Raw genomic sequence first — 23,201 nt, 5'->3', positions numbered from 1 at the left:
GTGGCAACCAAGAGTTAACAATAGAAAGCCAGAGTGAGGGGGAGGACTAGTGTTTCTCAAGAGAAAATAAACAGAGTAGTATAACATTAACTTAGTTAAACTAAAATCCTTATACAAGAAATGTGCCAGAAAGTGAAAACATAACTAGATAACATCAACCAGAGACAATGACTGGCAAGGATTTGCTGATCTCTTGTAAACAGATTCTATCTTAACTTACTTTGTCCTAAAACGAATACTGCAGTAAAAATACAAGTTCTGTGCACTGGCAATGCAAGCAATTGCTATAAAAATTAAGGCTCAGAGAAACTGAGTCATCCTAAATCTGGTCCTATTTAACTTTGTCAAAGGGGAACATTTCACATTACGTTTACACAGTGTCCTGTTCAAGTTTCACTACAGTTACAACATAAGGCTCTGCATACACTTTCTGTGGGGAAATGCTCTCTAAGTATGCAGACTTTCTGAAACGGAATATCAAAGCCCAAGATAAACATTCCTTCCAGATTTGCTGTTTGCTCAATCACTTGGTTTAATCTGGTTTGCAATAGGTCATTGTACTGTCTTATTAGATCATTTCTTTCATGTTGATACTGTTTTTGTTTGTAACGCCACTGTGATATCAGAAGTGCGGCTGCCTGGCCCAAGGTCTTATATACTAATTTCTTTGAAGACCTGGAGGCATAGTTACTGCTTATGGCACTCCGGGCAGTATTCAATTCAATTGCTTTAAGGGATCCCTCTAGCAACCCTCGGGTGTAAGAGGAGTGGAACCCTGTCTCCTTGATACTTGTGCAGAGTTCTCTAAGAACACTATAGGGAAGGGCGGACCAACTATATTCTGTCCCACCTAGTTCTTTGGTCCTTTCTGTAATGGGAGAGGCTTGAATCCCTTCCAATAATTCCTCCCTTGTGAGATTTCCATTCACTTGTTCTAGGTGAAACCCCATGCTGACCGCAGCACAAAAATCTTTACAGGGAGCGGCGGTTTGAGATGGTAATTTACCTAGACAAATCGGTGATGCAGAATCAATGACTGTCTCAGGCAATGGCAGCTGGGGGTACAGGGAGCTGGTGGTTGGTGGGGGACGGGCTTGCGGGTAAGGTGGAGGGAGACTAGCTTCTCTGATTTCAGTGTCTTTAGTTTCCTGGGTTTTTTTTCTCTGAGGAAGCCATGGGAGCCGTGGTAGGGGACGGTGATATCCCCAGATATTCTATCGCTTCTGTGCACTTTTGCCAGAGCAACAATTGCCTTATAGGAGCTCGTGGGGGCGTATGCAGACTGTTGCCTATCTTAATCCAATCTTGGACATCCAGAGTTCCAGCCTCTGGGTACCATGGGTAATGGCAAGCTATTTCACCTATCAATTTTTCTAAGTCCCCTAGTCTGACTTGTGCTATTTCTCCCTTGGTGATGAAATAATGATTCTTTATTATTTTCTGCAGCTTTCTTGCATGACACGTCTGCATAGCTGACAATTTCCCCCCCCCCCCATACTCACGATTGTTGGGAGCAGACTTGCTGAAAAATTACTTATGATTACGGGAGCAAGTCTGCTGTTGCGGTGGCCACCTAGGCTGTTCCATCTGAGTGAGCAGGGGCTATCACGTCGGGGTCACCAGATATTGCGGCAATGAAGACACATCAGGCAGGATTCATGGCAAGAAGGGAAGTGAAGAGAAGGGCTGACCACTCCCGTGGGTCCCTTTTTATTGTACATACATCCATAGCATACAAATGCGCCATCATATCATTGGTTCCCCTCTCCATAGCATACAGACGTGTCATTATATCATTGGCTCAGGGGGTGTGTACAGATCATTTCATTGGCTGCTGAAGCTTATACCATATATGTGTCTGTCTTTTGCCTGCAGCTGACTACGTGGCAGCTAGGTATTCTCTCCTTAGGCAGTGAGGGTTAATTATAAGTTAGAGATTTAAGATGTGCTAGTCTTGCTGCATTCAGTGCAAAGGTCAGAGAGAAGGGAAGTTAGAGTTAACCCCTGACATGGCCTGCTGGCAAAGCTCATAATTCCCCACATTTTATAGTGCTTTAAACAGACTAAAAGATTTACTTATCTGCTCTTAAGGTCAGCTGATTTCTAAGAAGTCCAAACAATTTAGGAAAAACAGCTGCTTCAGCACAAAAATGCAGATAGTCCAATATCAGTCTAAAACAAAGAGTAATCCAAACTACTAGCGTTCAATATGATTGCATTAAGTGGGAAACCTTCTCTCCAGCATATACAGTTGCTGTTATGAGATTAGATTCAATGGGAGACCCAAACCTAGTGTTTTGAAGAAAATGCCTTCTTTAGAAGAACTACTCTCAAAATGTATGAAGAAATCTATTATTATATAAAAAAGCAAAACATAAAGTTGTAAACAAAGTCAATGTGTATGTCAGTAGCTGAAACAAAATCACACCCACAGCATTTTAACAGACAAAAATGTCTCCCAGAAGCCTTCAATTAGAAGTGTAGGAAGAGTTCACTACTATGCAGCAAAATATGAATTCTGTCTTCACAAAATAGATGCTGACCAGTATTTCAGCAGAAATACAGAGATGATGAACTTTGGCCAGAATGGCAAGATGTGACTGATCTTCTTGTTTAACTAGGCCCCTCTGAAGGAATACAACTTTTCTCCATAAACAAGTTGACCTAAGACAATACCGGCCAGCTGTGTGTGTGCAAGTGCCAATCCATGAGTTGCAGGGGAGCCCAAATCTGCCTGGAGACAAGAACCACCAATCCTGGAAGGCGGGCTTATCAGGTAGGTGAACTCTGTCACACAGTCAGGTCAGAGCCCGGGTCAAGATGTCACAAGAAAGATCATATGGTTAGGTCAGCTTCCTGGTGAGACGTCATATGCTCTGGTCAGGAGCTGTTGCGCACCAGAGGGGTGTCCAGCAGTCCGAAGAAGAGACCACAGTTTGTGCTCCTGTTTGATTATGCATGAGCTTTTGCATATGCATATCCTGGCTTACAAAAGCAGCATGGGCTAGGAGGGTGATGGTGAAGATGATTAACACCACCAGAAGATGACACCTGAGCTTTTGTTCTCTGCCCCTTTCTACAGTCCAGTGGATGAGTTTCAGCATATCAGAGGGCACAGCGCATAAGAAAGTTTCCTGCCTATTGCTTAGTAGCCTGAGAAGAACGGAGAACTTAATGTAGGCTGCCATCCCAGGGACATCCTCTGTGAGCTACATCTCTCACAGTTCTGCAAATCAGATATCTACAATAGTGAAAGTGATGGTAATCTTTTAAAATTATGGGGATAGTTAGCTGAGTTTATTAATAACATCATAGAAACAGAAAAGCATGACAGCAGAAAAAGACTTTATGGCCCATCCATCCATTAATTAATTAATTAAGCATTATAATTCCCATCACTTTGTTAGGGATCCCCTGTATTTATTTTATTTATTATTTATTTTATTTATTTATTTATTTATATATACCGACATTCAGGTACTGTAGGTATATTTCCTTATCCCCAGAGGGCTTACAATCTAAGTTTGTACCTGAGGCAATGGAGGGTAAAGTGACTTGGCCAAGGTCCCACTGCTCTAACCACTAGACTATTCCTCCTCCCCATTATCCAATGCTTTCTTGAATTCAGATACTGTTTTGGTCTCCACCACAGCTGTTCCACACATCCACCACCCTCTCTGTAAAGACATATTTCCCAAGATTACTCCTGAATCTACCCCCTTTCAACCTCCTCTCATGATCCCTCATTCTAGAGTCTCCTTTCCATTGAAAGAGGCTCACCTCCTGAGCATGGAAACCATTGAGATATTTGAATGTCTCTATCATATCTCCCCTAGTTCGCCTTTCCTCTAGACGGGTATACATGTTTAGATCTTTAAGTCTATTCCCATATGCTTTAGAATGAAGACCACTGACCATTTTAGCAACCTCCCTCTGGAACGACTCCATCCTGTTTATATCCTTTTGAAGGTGCGGTCTCCAGAATTGTACACAATATTCCAAGTGAGGTCTCACCAGGGTGTTATGTCGCTCACAAAATGCTGAAAAGAACTGGTCCAAAGACCGATTCCTGAGGCATACTGCAAATAACTCTCTCCTCAGAGAAAACTCCATTTACCACTTCCATTTGTCACCTCCCACTCATCTAGTTTCTAATACAGTGAGTCACTCTAGGATCCATACCAAGAGTGCACAATTTATTTATAAGTCTTCTGTGCTGAACCGTGTCAAAGGCCTTGCTGAAATCCATGTACACTATATCTAGTGCTCTCCCTTGATCCAAATTTCTGGTCATCCAATCAAAGAAATTGATTAGATTTGTCTGACAATATTTACCTCTAGTAAAACTATGCTGCCTTGGTTTCATCTAACAAGATTTACCTCTGGTAAAACTATGCTGCCTCAGATCTTGCAATCCATTGAATTGCAAAAATTGCTCTACCCTCTGTTTTAGCAGCGATTCCATTAGAGATCAGACTAAGTGGCCTGTAGTTCCCAACCTCCTCCATACTTCCTCTTTTATGAATAGGAACCGCATCTGCCTTTTTCCAGTTCTCTGGAACTACTCCTGATTTTAAAGAATCATTGAAAAGGTTAGCCAGCAGAGCTGCCAGGACATCTCTAAGTTCCATCTGTACCCTCGGATGTAACTCATCTGGCACCATCGCCTTATCTACTTTAAGTTTAGTTAGCTCCTCATGAACACACTGTTCTGAAAAGCAATTAAAATTTACCTCACTTCCAATCTTATTTGAATTTGTTTTATGTGGTCTTGCTTCAGATCCTTCCACAGTGAACACCAAACAGAAATATTTGTTAAGCAATTTCGCTTTTTCCTCATCAGCTTCTGCATAGTCCTCCCCTTCACCTTTGAGTCTCATAATGCCACTTTTGTATTTCCTTCTCATTGTCCTGCCTGTTTTATTTAGTTTTTATTTAGTTTATAATTTTATTTTAATTATTATGATGTTAACTGTTTTTATTTTGATTTTATTGTAACAGCTAATTTATTTTCTCTTTGTAGTTTTTTAGCTGTTCCTATTTTATAATTATTGTATTTAAAAAATGTACTTGTAAACCGTTGTGAAGGCATGTCTGATGTAACGGTATATAAATGTTAATAAACTAAACTAAACTATCATATTTGCTATTTTTCTTCTACTTGAATTTTTGCATTCCTGACTACTCTCCTTGCTTCTCTTAGCTTTTCCAGATATTGTCACCTGACTTTCTCTTTCTGCAATCTCTTGTAGTTTATGAATGCTAACCTTTTCTCCCTTACCTTTTCAGCTACTTCTTTAGAAAACCACAGCGGTCTCTTTTTCCTCTTCCCTTTATTTACATTCCTAACAAACAAAATGAGTTACCCTTGTTTATTTTTTTATTTAGACATTTTATAAACTGCCATTCCACATATAGATCACAACGGTTTACAAACTGACATTCATAATTATAACTCAACAGACAAACAATGATTGGTTACATAAAACAAAGAGTACAGAAAATTATAACAAAGTGGTATGATATCTCCTTTTCATTTTTTCCACTGCCCTTCTACTTCCCCTAGATTTTCCCATCCAGCTAATGACTCCTAAGGTCAAGGTTATTCGGACATGTATTGCTCTGAGTTCACCTATAAATGCTAAGCTTTATTCATTGTAAGTATATGCTGTTTTAAGCATTGTAGTATGTTTCTTACCTAAGAGCATAAGTGCATGTATTCTTCTCAATCACTACCACATAGCGTCAGAGACTTAGGAGTTTACCTAGACAACCAACTAAATTTGAAATCCCACATTAAATCACTGCTAAAAGGAGGCTTCTTTAAACTCCAAACCCTCAAAAAACTGAAGCCCCTCCTTCACGCCCATGATTTCCGCACCGTCATGCAAACCACCATGTTATCCAAACTCGATTATTGCAACGCCCTTTTCCTAGGCCTCCCAGCCTCTACTACTAAACCTCTTCAAATCCTCCAAAATGCCATGGCACATATCCTAACAAACACAAGAAAATCCGATCATATCACTCCCATACTACAAAATCTCCACTGGCTCCCCATTGCATTCCGTTCCCAATACAAAACACTTACCATCCTACATAACACTCTATACAAAAACAGCTCCCCCTGGCTTGAAGATATGCCTCAATTCCGACAATCGAACCGCCCCACCAGAAACGCCCTCGCTGGCACCCTCCAAACCCCCTCACTCAAAATTGGGCACCTCACCGCCACCAGGGAAAGAGCCTTCTCTATCGCAGGCCCCTCCCTCTGGAACTCCCTCCCGGCCAAACTCCGACTAGAACCATCCCTGAGCCACTTCAAAAAAGGAATAAAAACATGGCTGTTTAAACAGGCCTACCCCAACTCCTCTCAACCCTAGGCCTCCCACGCATACAGGAACCTGCATCCTCCATACAGCCCTTCCCACCTTTCCCACCCTGGTAACCCTTCCAGCACACCCCATGCTCCCCCTAACTCCCCCCCTCCACTCCCCACCCCCCCCCCCCCCGCCTCTTAGCCTCTTCAGCCTCCCCCCCCCCCCGCCTTCTTTACCATATCAATCTCTCCTTTACCTTTACCTCCCCTCTCGCATATTTTCTCCCCCCCTTTCCCTCTCCCCTCACCCCTCCCCCCAACGTTGTAAATAAGTTCACATATGTAATATGTAATTTTAAACCCATATCTTTCCAATTAAGTTATCCATGCTTGCTTTCTCTTTTCTCTCGTTCTTCGCTTTTTACCTTGTTCCTTTTATCCAATTATTATCCAATTCTCCCAGTTAAACCCCCCTTGTTCAATGTAATTTCCTTTCTCAGTTAATTGTGAACCGACATGATGTGTCCTACGAATGCCGGTATATAAAAATGTTAAATAAATAAATAAATAAATAAATAAGTCTAATATGTCTGAGAATAAAGGTCTGACTCTGAGATAATCAGGTTGTCCTTTCTTAGGCTTTTCGGATCACATATAAGGCAATAAGTCATAGGTTTCATTAGCCAGTATCCCACAGAGAGAAAATGGGAGGGGGAAGAAGGCAGTCTCCTCCAGGCTACAGTATAGCCTTAAAATCCCTTATAGAAGTCACTCATCCCCGTGCAATCATTTTATATGATACAGTATTGGAAGCTCCACTCCAATCACAAGTTTAAAAGATTGACAAGTCCACAAGGTTCTACAGTCTTTAAGTTCTGAGATCCATATTTAGAAGCATTTAATGGATAAGTTAGAAGTTATTGTTCATAATTTCTGTACTCAGGGCCAGGCACACAAGAACACTTAGACTCAACATATGGTATAAGTAAATTTTATTTGGCTTATTTTAAAAGTGTTCCTGGGAGATGCTGTATACTATGTGCCCTTCATCTTTCAAAATAACCAGCATCTCCCTGAATATAGGATGTGCCCTTACTTTTATAGTCAAACATACAGCACTGCCGAAGTTTCCAGAATGGCGTAACTGCCCAAAGACTCATTTACAGAGACACATTATGCTGTTGTCATGACAATCTATCATGTATAGAAAATGCTTGTGAGGATCACTCCCCCACCCTGAGAATTCTTCACCAGCTAAACCTGTCCATCCTCCCACCATAAAAGTTTCTTTATCAACATGGCTTTGATGCTCTTTGTTTCTTCTGATCTTCTCTTGATCCGCTGTGTTGTGTAAACAGATAGCAAGTCTGTGTTCTGAATAGAAAATAGGCCTGAATTCCGTTTGCTGGCGCCAGGACTTTAATTAAAACTGTAACCTTAAAAAGTCTTCTTTTTACCTGGCTCCTGTCGTTGAGATAGGCATCTATAAGACAAAAGCTTGCATCTTGGCTTCATGCGAACCAAGCTTCCCTGTATTGTGGTGCAAATATTGTCATTGATGCCCACCTGGCCTTTAATTATAGGCTTTGCAGAGCCACAAGTTTCCCAACTCTTCTACATTCTTTGAGTCTGAGAGGGTCAGAAAGTCACTATATTTCAACAGTGTCAGTGTGAATCAGCCCTCTGAGGATTCTGGGAATGGCTGAATGAGCCACAGTTCTGAACCAGAGTTATGAATTATATCATTATCCAGCTACATTAATAATTGGGCACTCATCCAGGTCAATTTTACCCAGATAACTTTTTATCCAGCAAATATTTGGCCAGATATGTCAAGGGCATTCGGACCATGGGAGGAATTGAGTTATCCAGACAAGTTAATCCACTATTGCCAATATTCAGAGTTAGCGAATAATGGATCCAGCTAACTCTTGTTGGCCCATACACTTGTCCTAAAGTCAGCTGTATAAACTTTAAGTTAGCCGAATATATTCAGGTCCCGGCTGCACCACTGAATGCTACATTAATCTGCAATGCAGGCATTTAATGCTTGTTAACGTCTGTGTTACCATTAATGGTATTTAGGAAATGTGTCCCCGAAACATATTGCACAAATGCACACACTCCTCTCATCTCCTGTTACTTCTCACTTGCTCTTCTGACATTCCCATACCCTCCTCGCCATCCCACACATCACACATACCAACCCCATTCTTTTCCTTTCCTTTGGATGAAATTCCCCACCCCCCCCCCACCACCACCATCTATCTCTCCCTCTCTTCTGACTCAGGCTCCAAGCCCATTTGTTCATATTAGTCTTCCTCACAGATTTGTGCTCCTGGACTCCTTGAACTGTCCCTTTAACTGTATACCGGTTACTGACGCAAGGAAACCGAAACATCAGCTGATGTCATTTTTAAATGCATAGTTAAAAAATATAAAAAGTATATATTTCTTTTCACTATTTCTAAAAGTTCTTCTGGGTGGATGATGGAGAGGACCGGGCAACCACCCTAAAGGTAGTCTTACACTGGCTTCCCGGCTTGCTGACACCCTTATTAGATACATTAATCTTGTGCTTTTTAGAATTATTATATTCTCATATCCTGTTTGTGTTTGACAATACCGGTTACTGTACTACAACATCCTGGTTGTGTTCTGTCTCCTGTTTTCTGAGACTCCTTGGGAAGAATGCAACTTGAATACTGGAATAATAATAATAATACTTTATGTGAGAGCTTAATGGGATCTGATGCTCCTACCACAAAAAATGTATATCTAGACATTATAAAAAATGATATACGGTATGTAGTTTTTGGTTGCCATGTTAGACTATAACCAAACAGATAAAGATCAACAAAAAACTTGTAGGTGATGCCTCTTCATTGCACTAGCTTGTGAGAAACTAGTTAGAAACTAGTTAGAAATGTATTACTTTTGTCTAACATCTATTTTGCTGAACTTTACTATTTAAAATGGAAAGATATTGATTATATTGTATTTTCATTCTGTTAACCCTTGTTTCCCCCTTGCAAAAATAAGTAAGGTATCAGCAGTTGACAGATTATCTACATAAGAAGCAAGGCCCACTGAGCCCAGCACCCTGTCTCTGGCAGTAACCAATCTGGGTCACAAATACCTCATGACTGGGGATCACTCTTGCCCCTGGAAGAGGTTAACATGAAGGGGGAGTCCAGGAGGAACCGCAGGGGACTGTGGGGAGTGACAACTAATCGAGGGGGAGATCACAGGTGTAGGAAAAAGCTCATTAGGGCTTTTTAAAAATAGCCGCCAGGATTTAGTTTTAGTGCAGGCTATTCTAAAACCGCACCCTCTAAAACCAACCAATAAGATACAAGAAAAAAATACAACATAGGGAGGGGAAAAAAATCAGGTCAGGTCAGGAATGAAAGAAAATGAGATGAAAACATTTCTCCTGCACTGAGCCGAAGATTTTAACGCACTGTCCACAGCGACTCCATGATTCCTTTCCTGGGCGGGGATGCCTAATATAGTTTGGATTTTTTTCCCCCTATATACATCACTTTGCATTTGTCCATGTGAAACTTCACCTGCCATTTAGATGTTCAGTTCTCCACTCTCGCAAGGTCGTTCTGCAGTCCCTCACAGCCTGCTCGTGTTTTAACAACTCTGCAAATTTGATCCTGCCACTCTTCCTTTTCCAGATCATTTTTAAATATGTTTTAAAAAATAGCCGTCCCAGTACAGAATCCTATGGCATTCCAAATTCTGTCTCCTTCACACGTTCCCTATGCACAACTTGAACAGATAGTTTAACAGACAGAGGAGGCCACTTCTTAATTAACAGGCAGAAGAAAATAAACTGAAGGTAACAGCGAGCAGCGAGGTCTGGGCCACAGAAATAAAGACAGGTAAAATGAGGATAATTCTTCAGGGCTGTGTCAGATTTAGCAGCTGATGCACACAGGCAGAGCTGAGTGAAGAACATGCAGAAAAACACCCAGTTTTCAGTCAGAGGTTAACCCTTTAGATCCAGCTGCACCGAATACAGTAGAAGTTGTGAATGTGCAGGCAGAGCATCAGCTGGCAGTATAACAGAAACAAGAAACTATGCAGAACAAAAGCATAAATAACAGCATTAGTAACAGAAACAAAAAGGCAGGCTGTGGATGAAGGCCAATGTGAAAGCAGAACAACAGTGAACAAACAGGAAAGCACCTGTGGAGATAGGACACTGTACCATTTACCTTTCTCCATTGACAGAAATGAAGATACAGTCCGACTTTATATCCTTTAGCCAGTTACCAGTCCAAAATAGGACGATGCCTGCTATCTCATGGCTTTTTAATTTCCTGAAGCGTGTCTCATGATGGATATTGTCAAACATCTTTTGAAAATTCAGATGCAATATATCAACCCTTGTCAACATGTTTGTTAACCTCTTTAAAATAATCTAACAGATTTGTATGGCTCGACTTCCCTTTGCTAAATTTATGTTGGCTCTGCCCCATTAGTCTGTGTTGATTTTCTTCAAAATAGCTTCTACCAGGCTGACTGGTTTCCCAGATCATCCCTGGAGCCCTTTTCATAAATGAGTATTAGGCTGGCTACTCTCCAGTCCTCAGGTATGAGGCATGAATGAAAAATTAGAGGTTTCGATAATGTGCAATTTCATTTTTTACTTCTTTCAGAACTCTGTATATCATCCGGTCCCAGTGGTTTGTTACTCTTTAGTTTGTGATTTTCTCTGTTACATCGTCATTTCTTCTGAATCATCACCCTCAAAGAATTTTTCCAGTGTAGGTATCTTCCCAACATCCTCTTTAGTAAAGACTGAAGCAAAGAATTCAGACCTCAGTCATCTAGTGACTCAACCAACTCCCTCAAAAGCTTCTTGCTTCAAACACCCTTGAAAAAGTTTGTATTTTGAGTTTTTGCCTCTCTGGCAAGCTTCTTTTCAAATTTTTTGGCTTGCTTTATTAATGCATTAAATCTAACTTGCCAGTCCTTATACTCTTTCCAATTTTCTTCATGTGGATCCACCTTCCAGTTTTTGAAAGATGTCCTTATGACTTTAATAACCTTTTTCTCACCATTTAACTATGCTGGCAGTCATTTGGTTTTCTTTCTACTTTTTAATATATGGAATACATTTAGTCTGGGCTTCCAAGATGATGTTTTTAAACAGCATTCACACCACATGCAAACTTTTAATATTTGTAACTGTTCCTTTTAGCTTTTTCTCATTTCCTCATAATCTCCTTGTTTAACATTAAATGCTACTGCAGTAATTTTTCTTAACGTCCTCCCTTCAGTGGAAGACATTATGTTAAGATAATTATTATCAAGCAGCCCCACTGTTCCTATTGCAATCTGCATCACAGTGAGGATTAGATCCAGAGTAGTTCCCCCTCTCATAGGTCTAGCTATTCCATGAAGCACTCATTTATGGTACCTAGAAGCTTTATCTCTTTAGCATGTCCCAATGAGACATTTACCCAATCAGTAATAGAATAATTAAAATCTCCTTTTACTATTGAGTTGCCTAATTAGTTAGCTTTCTTAATTTCTGTCAGCATTTCACTGTCTGTCGCTTCATCGTGTCCAGGCAGACAATAGTATACCCCCACTGCTATGCTCTTCCCTATGACACATGGTATTTCTATCCCACATTGCATTTTTCTCCTACAGGACTTTTATTCTGTTTAACTATATGCTATCCTTAACATAAAGCACCACTCATCCACCAATTTGACCTGGCTTCTCATTTTGAAATAATTTTTACCCTGGTACCACAGTACCTCACTAGTTATCCTCCTTCCACCAGGTATCTGTGCCTATTATGGCTACATCTTTCTTTAGTGTCATATATTATAATTCTCTAATTGTATATTTCAGACTTCTAGCATTCACAAACAATTCAGCATGTAATGGTAAATGAAACCTACTCTGAAGAGAAAACAATGTTGAATGCCACAAGGATCAGTTTTGGGTCCGGTTCTGAAGATAAGGCTTGTCTATTAGCGGATGTTACTAAGATCTGCATCAGAGTGGACATGCCAGAACTTCTGTTTAATATGCACCTTGTTATACTTTTGCACAATTGTTAAGAGAGTTACAATTTAAATTTTGTAAACCGTTATGATGGCTTCATCGAATGACGGTATATAAAACTCAACAAACAAACAAACAAACAAATAAATAAATAGTGATTTAAGAAAGTTTAAAGAGTGGTCAAAGATTGGCAGTTAGGATTCAATGCCAAGAGGTGCAGAGTCATGCATCTGGGATGCACTAATCCATAAGAGCTGTATGTGATTTGGGGGGGGGGGGGGGGTGAAAGAGTGATATGTCCGGACCAAGAGAAAGATCTTGGGGTGATAGTGACTGGCGATCTGAAGATGGCACACCAATGTGACAAGGTGATAGCTAAAGCCAAAGAATGCTGGCCTGCATAGAGAGAAAAATAGTAAAAAAAAAAAAAAAAAGAGGTGATGATGCCCCTGTACAGGTCCTTGGTGAAGCTTCAGGTGGAGCACTGTGTTCAGTTCTGGAGCCCGTATCTCCTAAAAGGACAGGATGGAGGTGGTCCAGAGAAAGGCGACTAAAATGGTGTAGGGTCTGTATCGGAAGACCTATGAGGAGAGGCTGAAGGATCTAATATGTACACCCTGGAAGACAGGAGGTGCAGGGGCGATACGATACAGACCTTCAGATACCTGAAAGGTTTTAATGATGCATGAACTTCAAACCTTTTCCATTGGAAAGGAAACAATAAAACTAGGGGTCATGAAATTAAACTCCAAGAAGTCAAGCTCAACAGTCTTCTTTCCCCGCTAATTGCACCAAGCAATCAGCAAGGAGCACCTGGTGGCTCATTAGTTTAGGGGTGATTCTTGCTTGGGATGAGCCCTTTGCTTGAAAGGCTAAAGAGGTTGGGTCTATTCAGTTTGGAGAAGAGACGGCTGAGGGGGGATATGATAGAGGTCTACAAAATCATGAAAGGACTTGTTCAGGTTAATATACATTGGTTATATACTCTCTCAGATAATAGAAGGAATAGGGGCACTCCATGAAGATAGTAAGTAGCTCATTTAAAGCAAATCAGACAAAATTCTTTTTCACTCAATGTATAGTTAAGCTCTGGAATTAATTGCCAGAGGATGTGGCTACAGTAGTTAGCGTAACTGGGTTTAAAAAAGGTTGGATAATTTTCTAGAAGAGAAGTCCATAAATTGCTATTAGTCAATAAGGAATTGATCTTGGGATCTGTTTAATGTTTGGGTACTTGCCAGGTGCTTGTGACTTGGATTGGCCACCATTGATACACAGAATGCTGGGTTTGATGGATCCTTGGTCTGACCCAGTACGGCATATGTTTTTATGTTCCGTTCCTTAGCTATAGTTTTGCTAGATAGTAGGTTGGGACAGTGGAAATCGCCACGATTTTAGATTATTCTGAAGAATTTATAGGTGTTGGGGGGTTGCTGAAGATTTCCTATTAAATCTTTGGGTCTGGGAGACATTTTTCCTTGCCTGGACATTTTTATCCTATGATTTATTCTCCTGGAAATGGAAAACACTTTGGCATTTTTAAAGAGCTGCCAATAAACCTAATCACACCATACTTCCTACACTCCTTCAATTATTTGGATAGCATGTCTATGAGAGTTCTGGGAAACTCAACACAGAAAACGTTTTGATTTCCTTGAGGAAATACAAGTGAACAAATAAGTGGTATGTGATAGCTTTTTGTTGGAGCATAATACATTTGTGACTAGCTTTCTAAAACCGTGCTCCCTTCATCATTCTTGTACTGACAAAAAGGTATCGCCTAAAACCTATTCGTTCAGTTTGTTTCTATGTAATCCAACTAACATAGAAACCTCACCACTTAATTTTATTGTGAAACGCTCTGGGGATTACACTGGAAGTAAGGGAAGGAGATAATTGTATATTTGTTTGTTTAATTTTTGCACTAAAATAAAAGCCTATGTCACGCTCAAGCCAACCGCTGCCTACCCACCCCTCTCCTTTGTTACTGACTCTCTCGGCACATGCGCACTAGTTCGTCCGGGAAAGGACCGCGGCTGCTTCCACGCTGGCGCATGCGCTAACTGAGAGGGGGAGAGCTCCGCTCTGCGCCTGCCCAGTGCTGGTGACCCGGAAGTGGAGCTTGATCCCGTCTGACACGTAGCAACCAGGCGCAGCGGGGTCCCGGTCCGCGGTGAGAGCGGTCGAATTTGCCTTTTTTTTTTTTTAAATTATTATTATTATTTCCCCCGCGCGAGAACGGTAGCTGCTTGCCGTCTGTTTCCCTCTCCCCTCCAGTGCTCGGAATTTCCCTCCGCGCGGGGAGTGGTAGCGGTGCTCCCCCTTCTCCGGTCCCGCGGAGCGAGCTCTGTTATCCGGAGCCCTTACAGGGTCCGGGAGGCCACTTCCTATTGCAGCCGACGTGGGTGGCATTGCCCTTTCTCCCCCTTGGAGAGAGGCTGCCCCGCTCTTGCTTTTGGAGTCTGTTTGCAGAGAAAATTAACGTGGTCGTAGTCCTGGTGCTATAGGGCCGGGGTGGGGTTATGCCTACCCTTGTTCTACTGTTCTACAAAATTTAAGCCATTCGTATGCATTTGAAGCTTTCAGTTCCTCCATATTCCCTCAATGCACATACTTAAAGGGCTCTTTAATAGTTATTTTTCAGAATTGGCCATCCTGAAAAAAACATGGACATGTTAAGTTTATTCTCTCTTGTTCCTAAGGCATATTGATTTAGATGGATCCTTATATGTTGTGTAAACAGAAAAGAAAGCATTATTATAAAGTGTGGTGGTAAATAGACCTCCTTTTTTGTATCTTTTATCACCTATTTTTCCTATTTTTATAGAAAGCCTTTGTGCAGACGCACTTATGCATCCTGTTCCCACTTGTCCCATTTAAGTGGCTATACATTAGGATGATTGAACAGCTTCTCATGCTTTAGATTTTGCTTTAAAACTAGCAAGCGTTGATATCTTTGACACATTTGTGTTGATATTTGTATTGAAAAAGATGTGTTCTGTTGGAGGAATGATTTGATGATCAGCTTGATATAATTTGAAGACTGACATCCTTATTCTATGGCCTTCTGCGCTCATTACATTATTTGCCTTTATAGGGTATGATTCCTCAAGCATTGTAAACCATAACAAGGGCCAGCAAGCCCAGCATCTTGTCTCAGACAGTCGCCATTCCGGGTCGCAAATACCCAGCGAATCTCCAATAGTTGATCTATTTCTTGTATCTCACCAAGCTCATGGACTCTATTTAGATTTAGCTCATGCCTTTTCATTTGTAGTTCAAGGTGAGTTACGTTCAGATACAGTAGATAAATCTTTCCCTGGCCCCAGAGGGCTTACGATATTTTTGTACCCTCATATGTTAGAATCAGTACCTTCTAACTTTGAAATTTTAGCTATCTATAAAATCACAAGCGTACCCCTTCATAAGTGAATCAGTAACATGCAAGGTTTATTGTATCTCTAGATTAATAGGCTGCTATCTGGCCTTCCTCTGGCTTGTGCTGTACAACTTTGTCACGTTTTGCATTACACATGTCCCAAGGATTTGAATTAGGAGAAAAAAATATCCAGATAGCAGATGTTCCACATAATGGTTGAGGGTGGAGTAGGGTGTGTAACATAGGAAAACAAGAATACTAACATACCGTAGTATATTCATAAGTTGTACTTGGGTTTTAATTGCTAGATCAGGGCTTTTCAAATCTGACCCTATAGTCAGGATGTTCACACTGAACATACATGAGATAAATCTTCATACATTGATGACCCAGCAGATGCCAATTTGGATCATTATGGATATTTTGAAAACTCGACTGGCTGTGGAGTCAGGATAGGTTTAAGAAACCTTGTGCTAGATAATTGTCACAAGAGACAGATTTTTGTAGTACTGGACTTTAATAAACCTAGTATTAAATTTTTGTTTTATAGATCTGCAATGTCAGGCTTTGACAATTTTAACACAGACTTCTATCAAACAAGTTACAGCATCGATGACCAAGCACAGTCTCATGATTACAATGCAGGAGCGAGTGGACCATACAGAAAGTAATTTTTCACTTTTTAAATAAAACAAGCAAAACATACAATGAAAAAGAAATGAAATGAAAACAATTTTCAGAGTACACTCCTAAAGCAGTATTATCTTTTTACTTGCTTTTCGTTAATAATTGAACAATGTGGTGGATGTTTGTTCTCTGCAGGCAGTATGGTGCCTATGAGTATCCCCAGCAAGGTGGCTTTGTCCCTCCAGAGATGATGCATCAGCAGCAGCCTTATACAGGACAGATTTATCAGCCAACACAAACCTACACGCCTACCACATCGCAGTCTGTCTATGGGAGTAGCTTTGAGGATGAACCACCTTTACTAGAAGGTAGAACGTCTGTTTTGCCCAAGTATGCAAATACCAAACTTCTCATTCTTTACAGTAACCTGCCAGTTTTGGCTGTGGGTCAGTAAGATCCCAGGACAACCCTGGTTCTCTGGTATATTCGGTTCAGTTTATAAACTGCCAAGGCTGAAGGTGGAATTTACAAAATAAAACAGCATATTTGAGCACAGAATGATAGTGTATCCGTTAGTTTGTTTTGTTACCAAAAGCATTCTTTCCGAGCAGAGAATTCATAAATAAGATCCCCCCTTTTTCCTTTTTACACTTGATGGGTTCCCCACCTTTTCAAATGTTTATTCTCCTAGTTCAACTGTATTGGCTTACTTGTGACATTTCTGAGGTTGTGTTGAAGCTTCTACTTCCTTCTTAGAGAGAGAGCACAAAATAAGAATGTAAATAGTTTGTTATACCCACATGTCAGTATTGGCTGCTCCATTATATATTAGCCATACAGCTGTGCAGTGTTGTAGAGAAACAACTCAATCTAGCAATTCAATTGACTGAGTCTGCAGTTTTCAGAGAATATTGCTGAGGTATTTGGATGTGAATAGTATGAGATTGTGTTTATTTATTTATTTATTTTATTTATTTAACAGCTTTTAATATACCGGTGTTCGTGCAAGCACATCACGCCGGTTTACAATAAACTTGAGAAAGGAGGAAATTACAAAAAACAGGGAGTGGAGCAGGAGCGAAAAGAGGGGGGGGGAGAGAGGTAAAGGAGGAAAGACAGCAGCTGAGAAAGGTACAAGGAACGTATCAGTATTTACAGGATAGGTTGCTTAATGAGGTTAGAACAAGGTTGATTTTTACAGCGGTTAATGAGGAATAAATAGATTATATAATGATATATATTAAAGCTTAATTACAGCAGTTTTGGTGGATTATATTGATAACTTATTAAACAATTAAACACATATACATAAAGTATTAGCTTATTTACAGCAGTTACAGCAGGTAATGGTGTCTTGATTTCAACATATAGGTTGTAAGTTTTAACTGGGTTACAGTGGAGCACGGTAGGAAGGTGGCGGGGGGGTGAGAGGTGGGCGGGGGTATAGGGAAAGGGTGAGGGGAGGGAGGGTGGGGGTATGGGTGGGTTGACGGGTGAGGCTCGGGTGGATTCAGGGTGGTGAGGCAGGGGAGAGACGGGGGAGCGATTGGGGGGGGTTTCAGGGGGGTAGACTATAGGGGGCCGGAGCAGATTTAGGGGGGTGGACTATGAGGGGCTGGAGCAGTGGTAAGCCTGTCGGAAGAGCCAGGTCTTAATGCCTTTTTTGAAGATGGTTAGGGAGGGTTCAAGACGGAGGTGTGTGGGGAGGGAATTCCAGAGGGCGGGGCCTGCGATGGTAAAGGCTCTTTCTCTGGTGGTGGATAGGCGGGCAGTTTTGAGGGGGGGAGTGTGGAGGGTGCCTGTGGAGGTGGATCTAGTCTGGCGGGTGGAGAGGTGGAAGTGGGGCATTTCTTTAAGCCAGGGGGAGTTGTTTTTGTAGAGGGTGTTGTGAAGAATAGTAAGGGTTTTGTATTGGGAGCGGAACTGGATGGGCAGCCAATGTAGGTCTACTAAGATGGGTGTGATATGCTCTCTTTTACGTGTGTTAGTAAGGATACGAGCCATGGCGTTTTGAAGAGTTTGTAGGGGTTTGATGGTGGAGAATGGGAGGCCTAGTAGGAGGGCGTTGCAGTAGTCCACTTTGGAGAAAATAGTGGACTGTAGGACTAATCTGAAGTCTTGAGTTTGGAGTAAGGGCTTGAGTTTTTTGAGGATCTGGAGTTTGTAGAAACCTGCTTTGAGGAGGGACTTGATGTGTGGTTTGAAATTCAGGTGTTGGTCAAGGGTGACTCCCAGGTCTCTTACGGAGGGGGGTAGTGTGGGGGAGATGTAGGGGGGCGGTGATGTGGTGGAGGTATCTTGTTCAGGTTGCTTGGATATAAAGAGTAGTTCGGTTTTGGTTGCATTGAGAGCAAGGTGTAGGTCGGTTAGTAGGGAGTTGATGGAGACTAGGCAAGATTCCCAGAAAAGGATGGTTTCATTGAGGGTTTTTTGAATGGGTATGAGAATTTGTACGTCATCGGCGTATAGGAAGAAGTCCAGGCCTAGGTTTGAGAGTAAGTTGCAGAGGGGGAGGAGGTATATATTGAAGAGGGTGGAGGAAAGGGATGATCCTTGGGGAACGCCTTGTTTAGGTGAAAGGTACCATAAACCACAAATTATTTTAAGTACTAAAAGAGCGTTGTCATCTTCTCTCTTTGAACCGTTACCCCCCTCCCCAGGTGACATTTCTGGGCAAAGCTGAGGAACTCTTGCGGCCTGAGGATGGGAAGGTTCACCCTCAGCGCTTCCTTTAACTGGCAAGGGTCACCATGGTGGTGGCAAAACGTCTTTTCCCCCTTCACAGATCACGCAAGCCTTATTATGAGCCACAGCATCCAATCCAGCTTTTTCCCTTTTTTAATGTACTGTGAAGATTGTTTATTGTACATTAAATTATAGTTTCTTTTGTCTGTCAAAACTGGGATCGAGCTTGTCAAGTTCAGTTTAAAAAATGTTGAAGTTTTTACAGATATAATCCCCAGCATCATGCAACTTGTAGTGGCACTAATCATGTTTCATGAGTCATAGTCTGCAAACTTATAGAAGAGCACTGTATGTGTATTTTTCTGGTAATATGTTTCAGAGCTAGGAATAAACTTTGACCACATCTGGCAGAAGACACTAACGGTGCTGCACCCATTGAAAGCAGCAGATGGCAGCATTATGAATGAAACAGATTTGGCAGGACCAATGGTTTTCTGTTTAGCCTTTGGAGCCACATTGTTGCTGGTAAGAGTTTTTCTCATTTTACTAAGAAACCACAAGACATCTGCCTCCCAAAGTAATAGTAATGTTACCTCACACAAGACTATAGCGGCACAACGCAAAGAGGAGCAGATAAATAGTGATATCGTCGCGCTGCCAGCTTTCTGGTTTGCTACGTTGAAGTTCTGCTTTACTCAAGACCAAATGTACCTAGAGGAAAAGTGGAGCATTATCTTAGACTGGAAGAAAAGGTCATGGGATCAGGGTGAAAGGCGATAATCTCAGGAGAATTCTAAGGAAATGTGTTTATACAGCGAGGTGGTCGAGACGAGAACAGTATCAGAATTCAAGAAAACATGGGACACGTATGGAGGATCTTCTGAGGGAGCGATAGGGATTGTAGAGCCGAGCAGTTTGTGTGGACAGGCAGATTAGATAGGCCATATAGACTTTTTCTGCCATCATGTTCTTACTTTTCCTATGTAACTATGGAGTTAGGTGGCTAGATCTGTGCTTTTGCGAACGATCTGCCATTGAAGGGCAAGATGCAGCTATATTTAACCTTCTTAAAATGTGGGAATTTGTAGAGGCATTCCCGAGGCTGCTAATTTCATCACTAGCCAGTTAACCCTGTGAACAGAAAAAGCTGGCCGTGTGGTAGCTGATAGGATTTCAAGACATTTGTAGCCACAGCTAGACAGATTGTGACTCTGAATGTGATTATACGAATCCAGTGGCTTTTTGAAAATAAACCCCCTGGGTTACATTGCAGGTTCATCCCAAAATCATATATGTGAGTGATTAGCCCACATATGTAATAAGGGGGGGCAGAGTTTATGGAATAAATTGAACCCTAATTCACTGGTCAAAATTTGCAGGAGTCTTTAATGAGTAAAACCTGCTGTTTAGTTAACGTGAAAAAGGCACACTCACTAACGCTGGATATCTCCACTGACGTGTTAGTTTGTAATATAATCATTGCGTGCCAAAGAAATGCTAAATGAGATATCACTGAAGCGCTCTGATACTGGCTTTCTCTGAATTCTGGCACACTTATTGCAGCTTCCATGCAGAGTACCATTTTTTTCACTTTTGATTCCATATTTGCTCCAAACTGCATGTAGCACTGGCTGCAGTGGAGTGATCAGTTCATAACCTCACCAGGCACGTTTAAGGGCTCACCATTAGAAATGTTTTGGGGTTTGTTTTTTTTACTAGTAACTTGTTTCTCTGCTTCCCTGCAGGCTGGTAAAATCCAGTTTGGATATGTGTATGGGATCAGTGCAATTGGATGCTTGGGAATGTTTTGCCTCCTGAACTTAATGAGCATGACCGGGGTGTCATTTGGCTGCGTTTCTAGTGTCTTGGGCTATTGTCTCCTTCCTATGATCATACTTTCTGGCTTTGCAGCGATTTTTTCTTTGCAGTAAGTAGTATTTTACCACCTCCATTTTTTTTTTTAAATGCCGTACTTGTTTCTTGTCCATTTATTTTTCCTATGTGCAGAAAAGTATATTAAGCATATCAGTGGCCAAAATGCACGTTAACGTATTGTTTAATTTTGGAATTAACCTGGAAGTGACTCTCCAAGCTTATGAAGACAGATCGTTCTGAACTATGTAACTTCAAAATTGCACTACAAACGTCTGGGCTCAGCCTTTAAAGCAGTGCTTCCCTCCAGCCAGTTGGGTTTTCGTATTTCCACTATCTCCATATTTATTTAGTTTATATGCTCTCATTCCATGTGCGAATCACTAGTTTATAACGTGTACAGGATTGACACTGGTAAATAAATGATAAAAAGGTTTAACACTCATAGGTAAGTGGTCGGATACTGAGGTAGGTATTCATACAGGAGGAGACACGAGATTTAAGGGAGGTAAAGAGGATGGGGGTATTGTTCAGGACATATTCGTTGTCTGAGTCAAGGAGAACTGGGGGTTTCAGGCTGTGACAGTAGGCTAACAAGATTATTCATGTAACTGTCCGGCTGCGTGTTTAACTTTTGTTTTTTTTTGTCCTTGCAGAGGGATGATGGGAGTCATTCTTACTACTCTGATTATTGGGTGGTGTAGTTTCTCTGCTTCCAAGATCTTCATTTCTGCCTTGGCCATGGAAGGACAACAGCTTTTGGTTGCATACCCCTGTGCCCTATTATATGGCGTCTTTGCTCTTATTTCTGTGTTTTGAACTGGGTTTCATTGATGTTGGACTTCATTGGGCCAAATGGAAGCAAGAGACTTTGAATAATTTAAACTGGACCAGCATCGAGCTTCACCATCATGCACACTTACCTTTGACTATGTGAGGGAGCAATGGATATGTACATGTATATTTTGTGTTCATATTTTATAGACCTTTTAAATATCAGATTGATGTTGAGGTTGTCTATAGCTTTAATAAATGCTCATGTTTATACAGCAAAACAAGGCATGTTTAGTATTTCCAGCCATTAGCATTGTTTCTTGACTTTCTGGAATATTTGTTCAAAGACAGCCAAGCGTAAATGAGTCCACATTCTTTGCAAACTGTCATAGGGCATAGTAGAAAAGAAGGGAATTATTGGACCTGTAATTGCAAAGATTTTTTCAAAATACCAGTAAATAGGTGTATGATGTTTTTCCAGGCTCCTCTCTTGTGCTGGTGAGCAAATTGGGCAAAAATGAATTCTGGCTTGCATCCAGATTGTGTCCGGGGTGTGCAGATACTCATGAATAATATTTACTGAGCAGTGTTTTGGTTATTGATTAAAACTGTTGATTTAACTAGTACCATAGCAGTATTTTTGAACACGTTTCATATTTGACCTGGCAGTTGATGCTGTAATTATAAACTACTAGTTGTATTTCTTGCATAATATCCCCAGAAAGAAAAAAAGGGGTGGAGGTATCCTCCTAGCAGCCAAAAAAGAGCTAAAAATCACTCAATTCCCAATCAACTCCCCATCAAAAATAGAAACAGGTCTATTCAAATCTGACAGTCTACAAATCCTTCTAATCTATGCTCCTCCAGGCCTTCTGGAATCCGATGCTTCACCCATCCTAGAATTAACAACAACTTACCTAAATCTGGAGCATCCCGCTATAATATTGGGAGATTTCAACTTACACGTCGACGACCCCATCCTCTCAACCAATTGCGAATCCTTCCTAACCGCCATGTCGGCCATAGGGTTCAAGCAGATCATAAATAAACCCAGAACTCCCTCTCATAGACATCTCATCACCCAACTCAGCCCTCCACTCTTGGTCCATGATAACAGAAACTGCAGCCAACAATCTCTGTCCTCTGGCAACAAAAAAACTCGTACACAACTCCTCCAAAAGACAACCTTGGTTTAAAGAAGAACTTCAACAACTGAAACACTACCTCCGACAGAAGGAAAGCAAATGGCGAAAAACACCAACACAGACATCCCTCTCTGCTTACAAACTCGCACTCCACCAATACAAAAGCGCTACATTAAAAACAAAAAGGGACTTCTTTGCACAGAAGATCCACCATATTATCTTTGATTCCAAAGCCCTCTTTGCCTATGTATCTAATTTAACGCAAACCATGACTCCTGACATCCCTGCCAACCTAGCACAAGAAAAAGCAGAGGAGTTGGCCCTCTTCTTTAGCAACAAGATCTCCAACCTAATAACACAGCTG

At 41.2% G+C, this 23,201-nt stretch overlaps 1 protein-coding gene across 3 annotated transcripts; it reads left to right on the top strand.

The window, feature by feature from the left end:
* The first annotated feature begins 2,755 nt into the window (after positions 1-2,755).
* On the top strand, positions 2,756-22,318 carry YIPF5 (Yip1 domain family member 5). 3 transcript variants are annotated; one of them, XM_029583838.1, is made up of 7 exons: positions 14,381-14,528; positions 15,453-15,638; positions 16,285-16,401; positions 16,557-16,729; positions 19,426-19,571; positions 20,792-20,973; positions 21,575-22,318. In XM_029583838.1, exons 3-7 carry the CDS (start codon positions 16,292-16,294, stop codon positions 21,735-21,737), a joined length of 774 nt encoding a protein of 257 aa, XP_029439698.1. In that variant the 5' UTR covers positions 14,381-14,528; positions 15,453-15,638; positions 16,285-16,291; the 3' UTR covers positions 21,738-22,318. The 3 variants fall into 3 exon arrangements, with proteins under 3 accessions (XP_029439699.1, XP_029439697.1, XP_029439698.1); XM_029583839.1 differs by lacking the exons at positions 14,381-14,528; positions 15,453-15,638 and adding an exon at positions 2,756-2,776; XM_029583837.1 differs by lacking the exon at positions 15,453-15,638 and having other exon boundaries at positions 14,376-14,528.
* Positions 22,319-23,201: the final 883 nt, after the last annotated feature.

This window comes from Rhinatrema bivittatum, chromosome 18 (assembly GCF_901001135.1).
Source record: "Rhinatrema bivittatum chromosome 18, aRhiBiv1.1, whole genome shotgun sequence".
NCBI classification, from domain to species: Eukaryota; Metazoa; Chordata; class Amphibia; order Gymnophiona; family Rhinatrematidae; genus Rhinatrema; species Rhinatrema bivittatum.
Note: the sequence above shows the minus strand (reverse complement) of the source record. Positions and strands in the feature narration are given on the sequence as shown.

What these genes read in the sequence shown, in the direction of transcription:
- YIPF5 (XM_029583839.1), top strand. Translation starts at nt 16,292, where the DNA reads ATGTCAGGCTTTGACAATTTTAACACAGACTTCTATCAAACAAGTTAC. An exon ending in TGAACCACCTTTACTAGAAG is followed by an intron (nt 16,730 to 19,425) that starts GTAGAACGTCTG and finishes AATATGTTTCAG; the next exon opens with AGCTAGGAATAAACTTTGAC. An exon ending in TTGGAGCCACATTGTTGCTG is followed by an intron (nt 19,572 to 20,791) that starts GTAAGAGTTTTT and finishes GCTTCCCTGCAG; the next exon opens with GCTGGTAAAATCCAGTTTGG.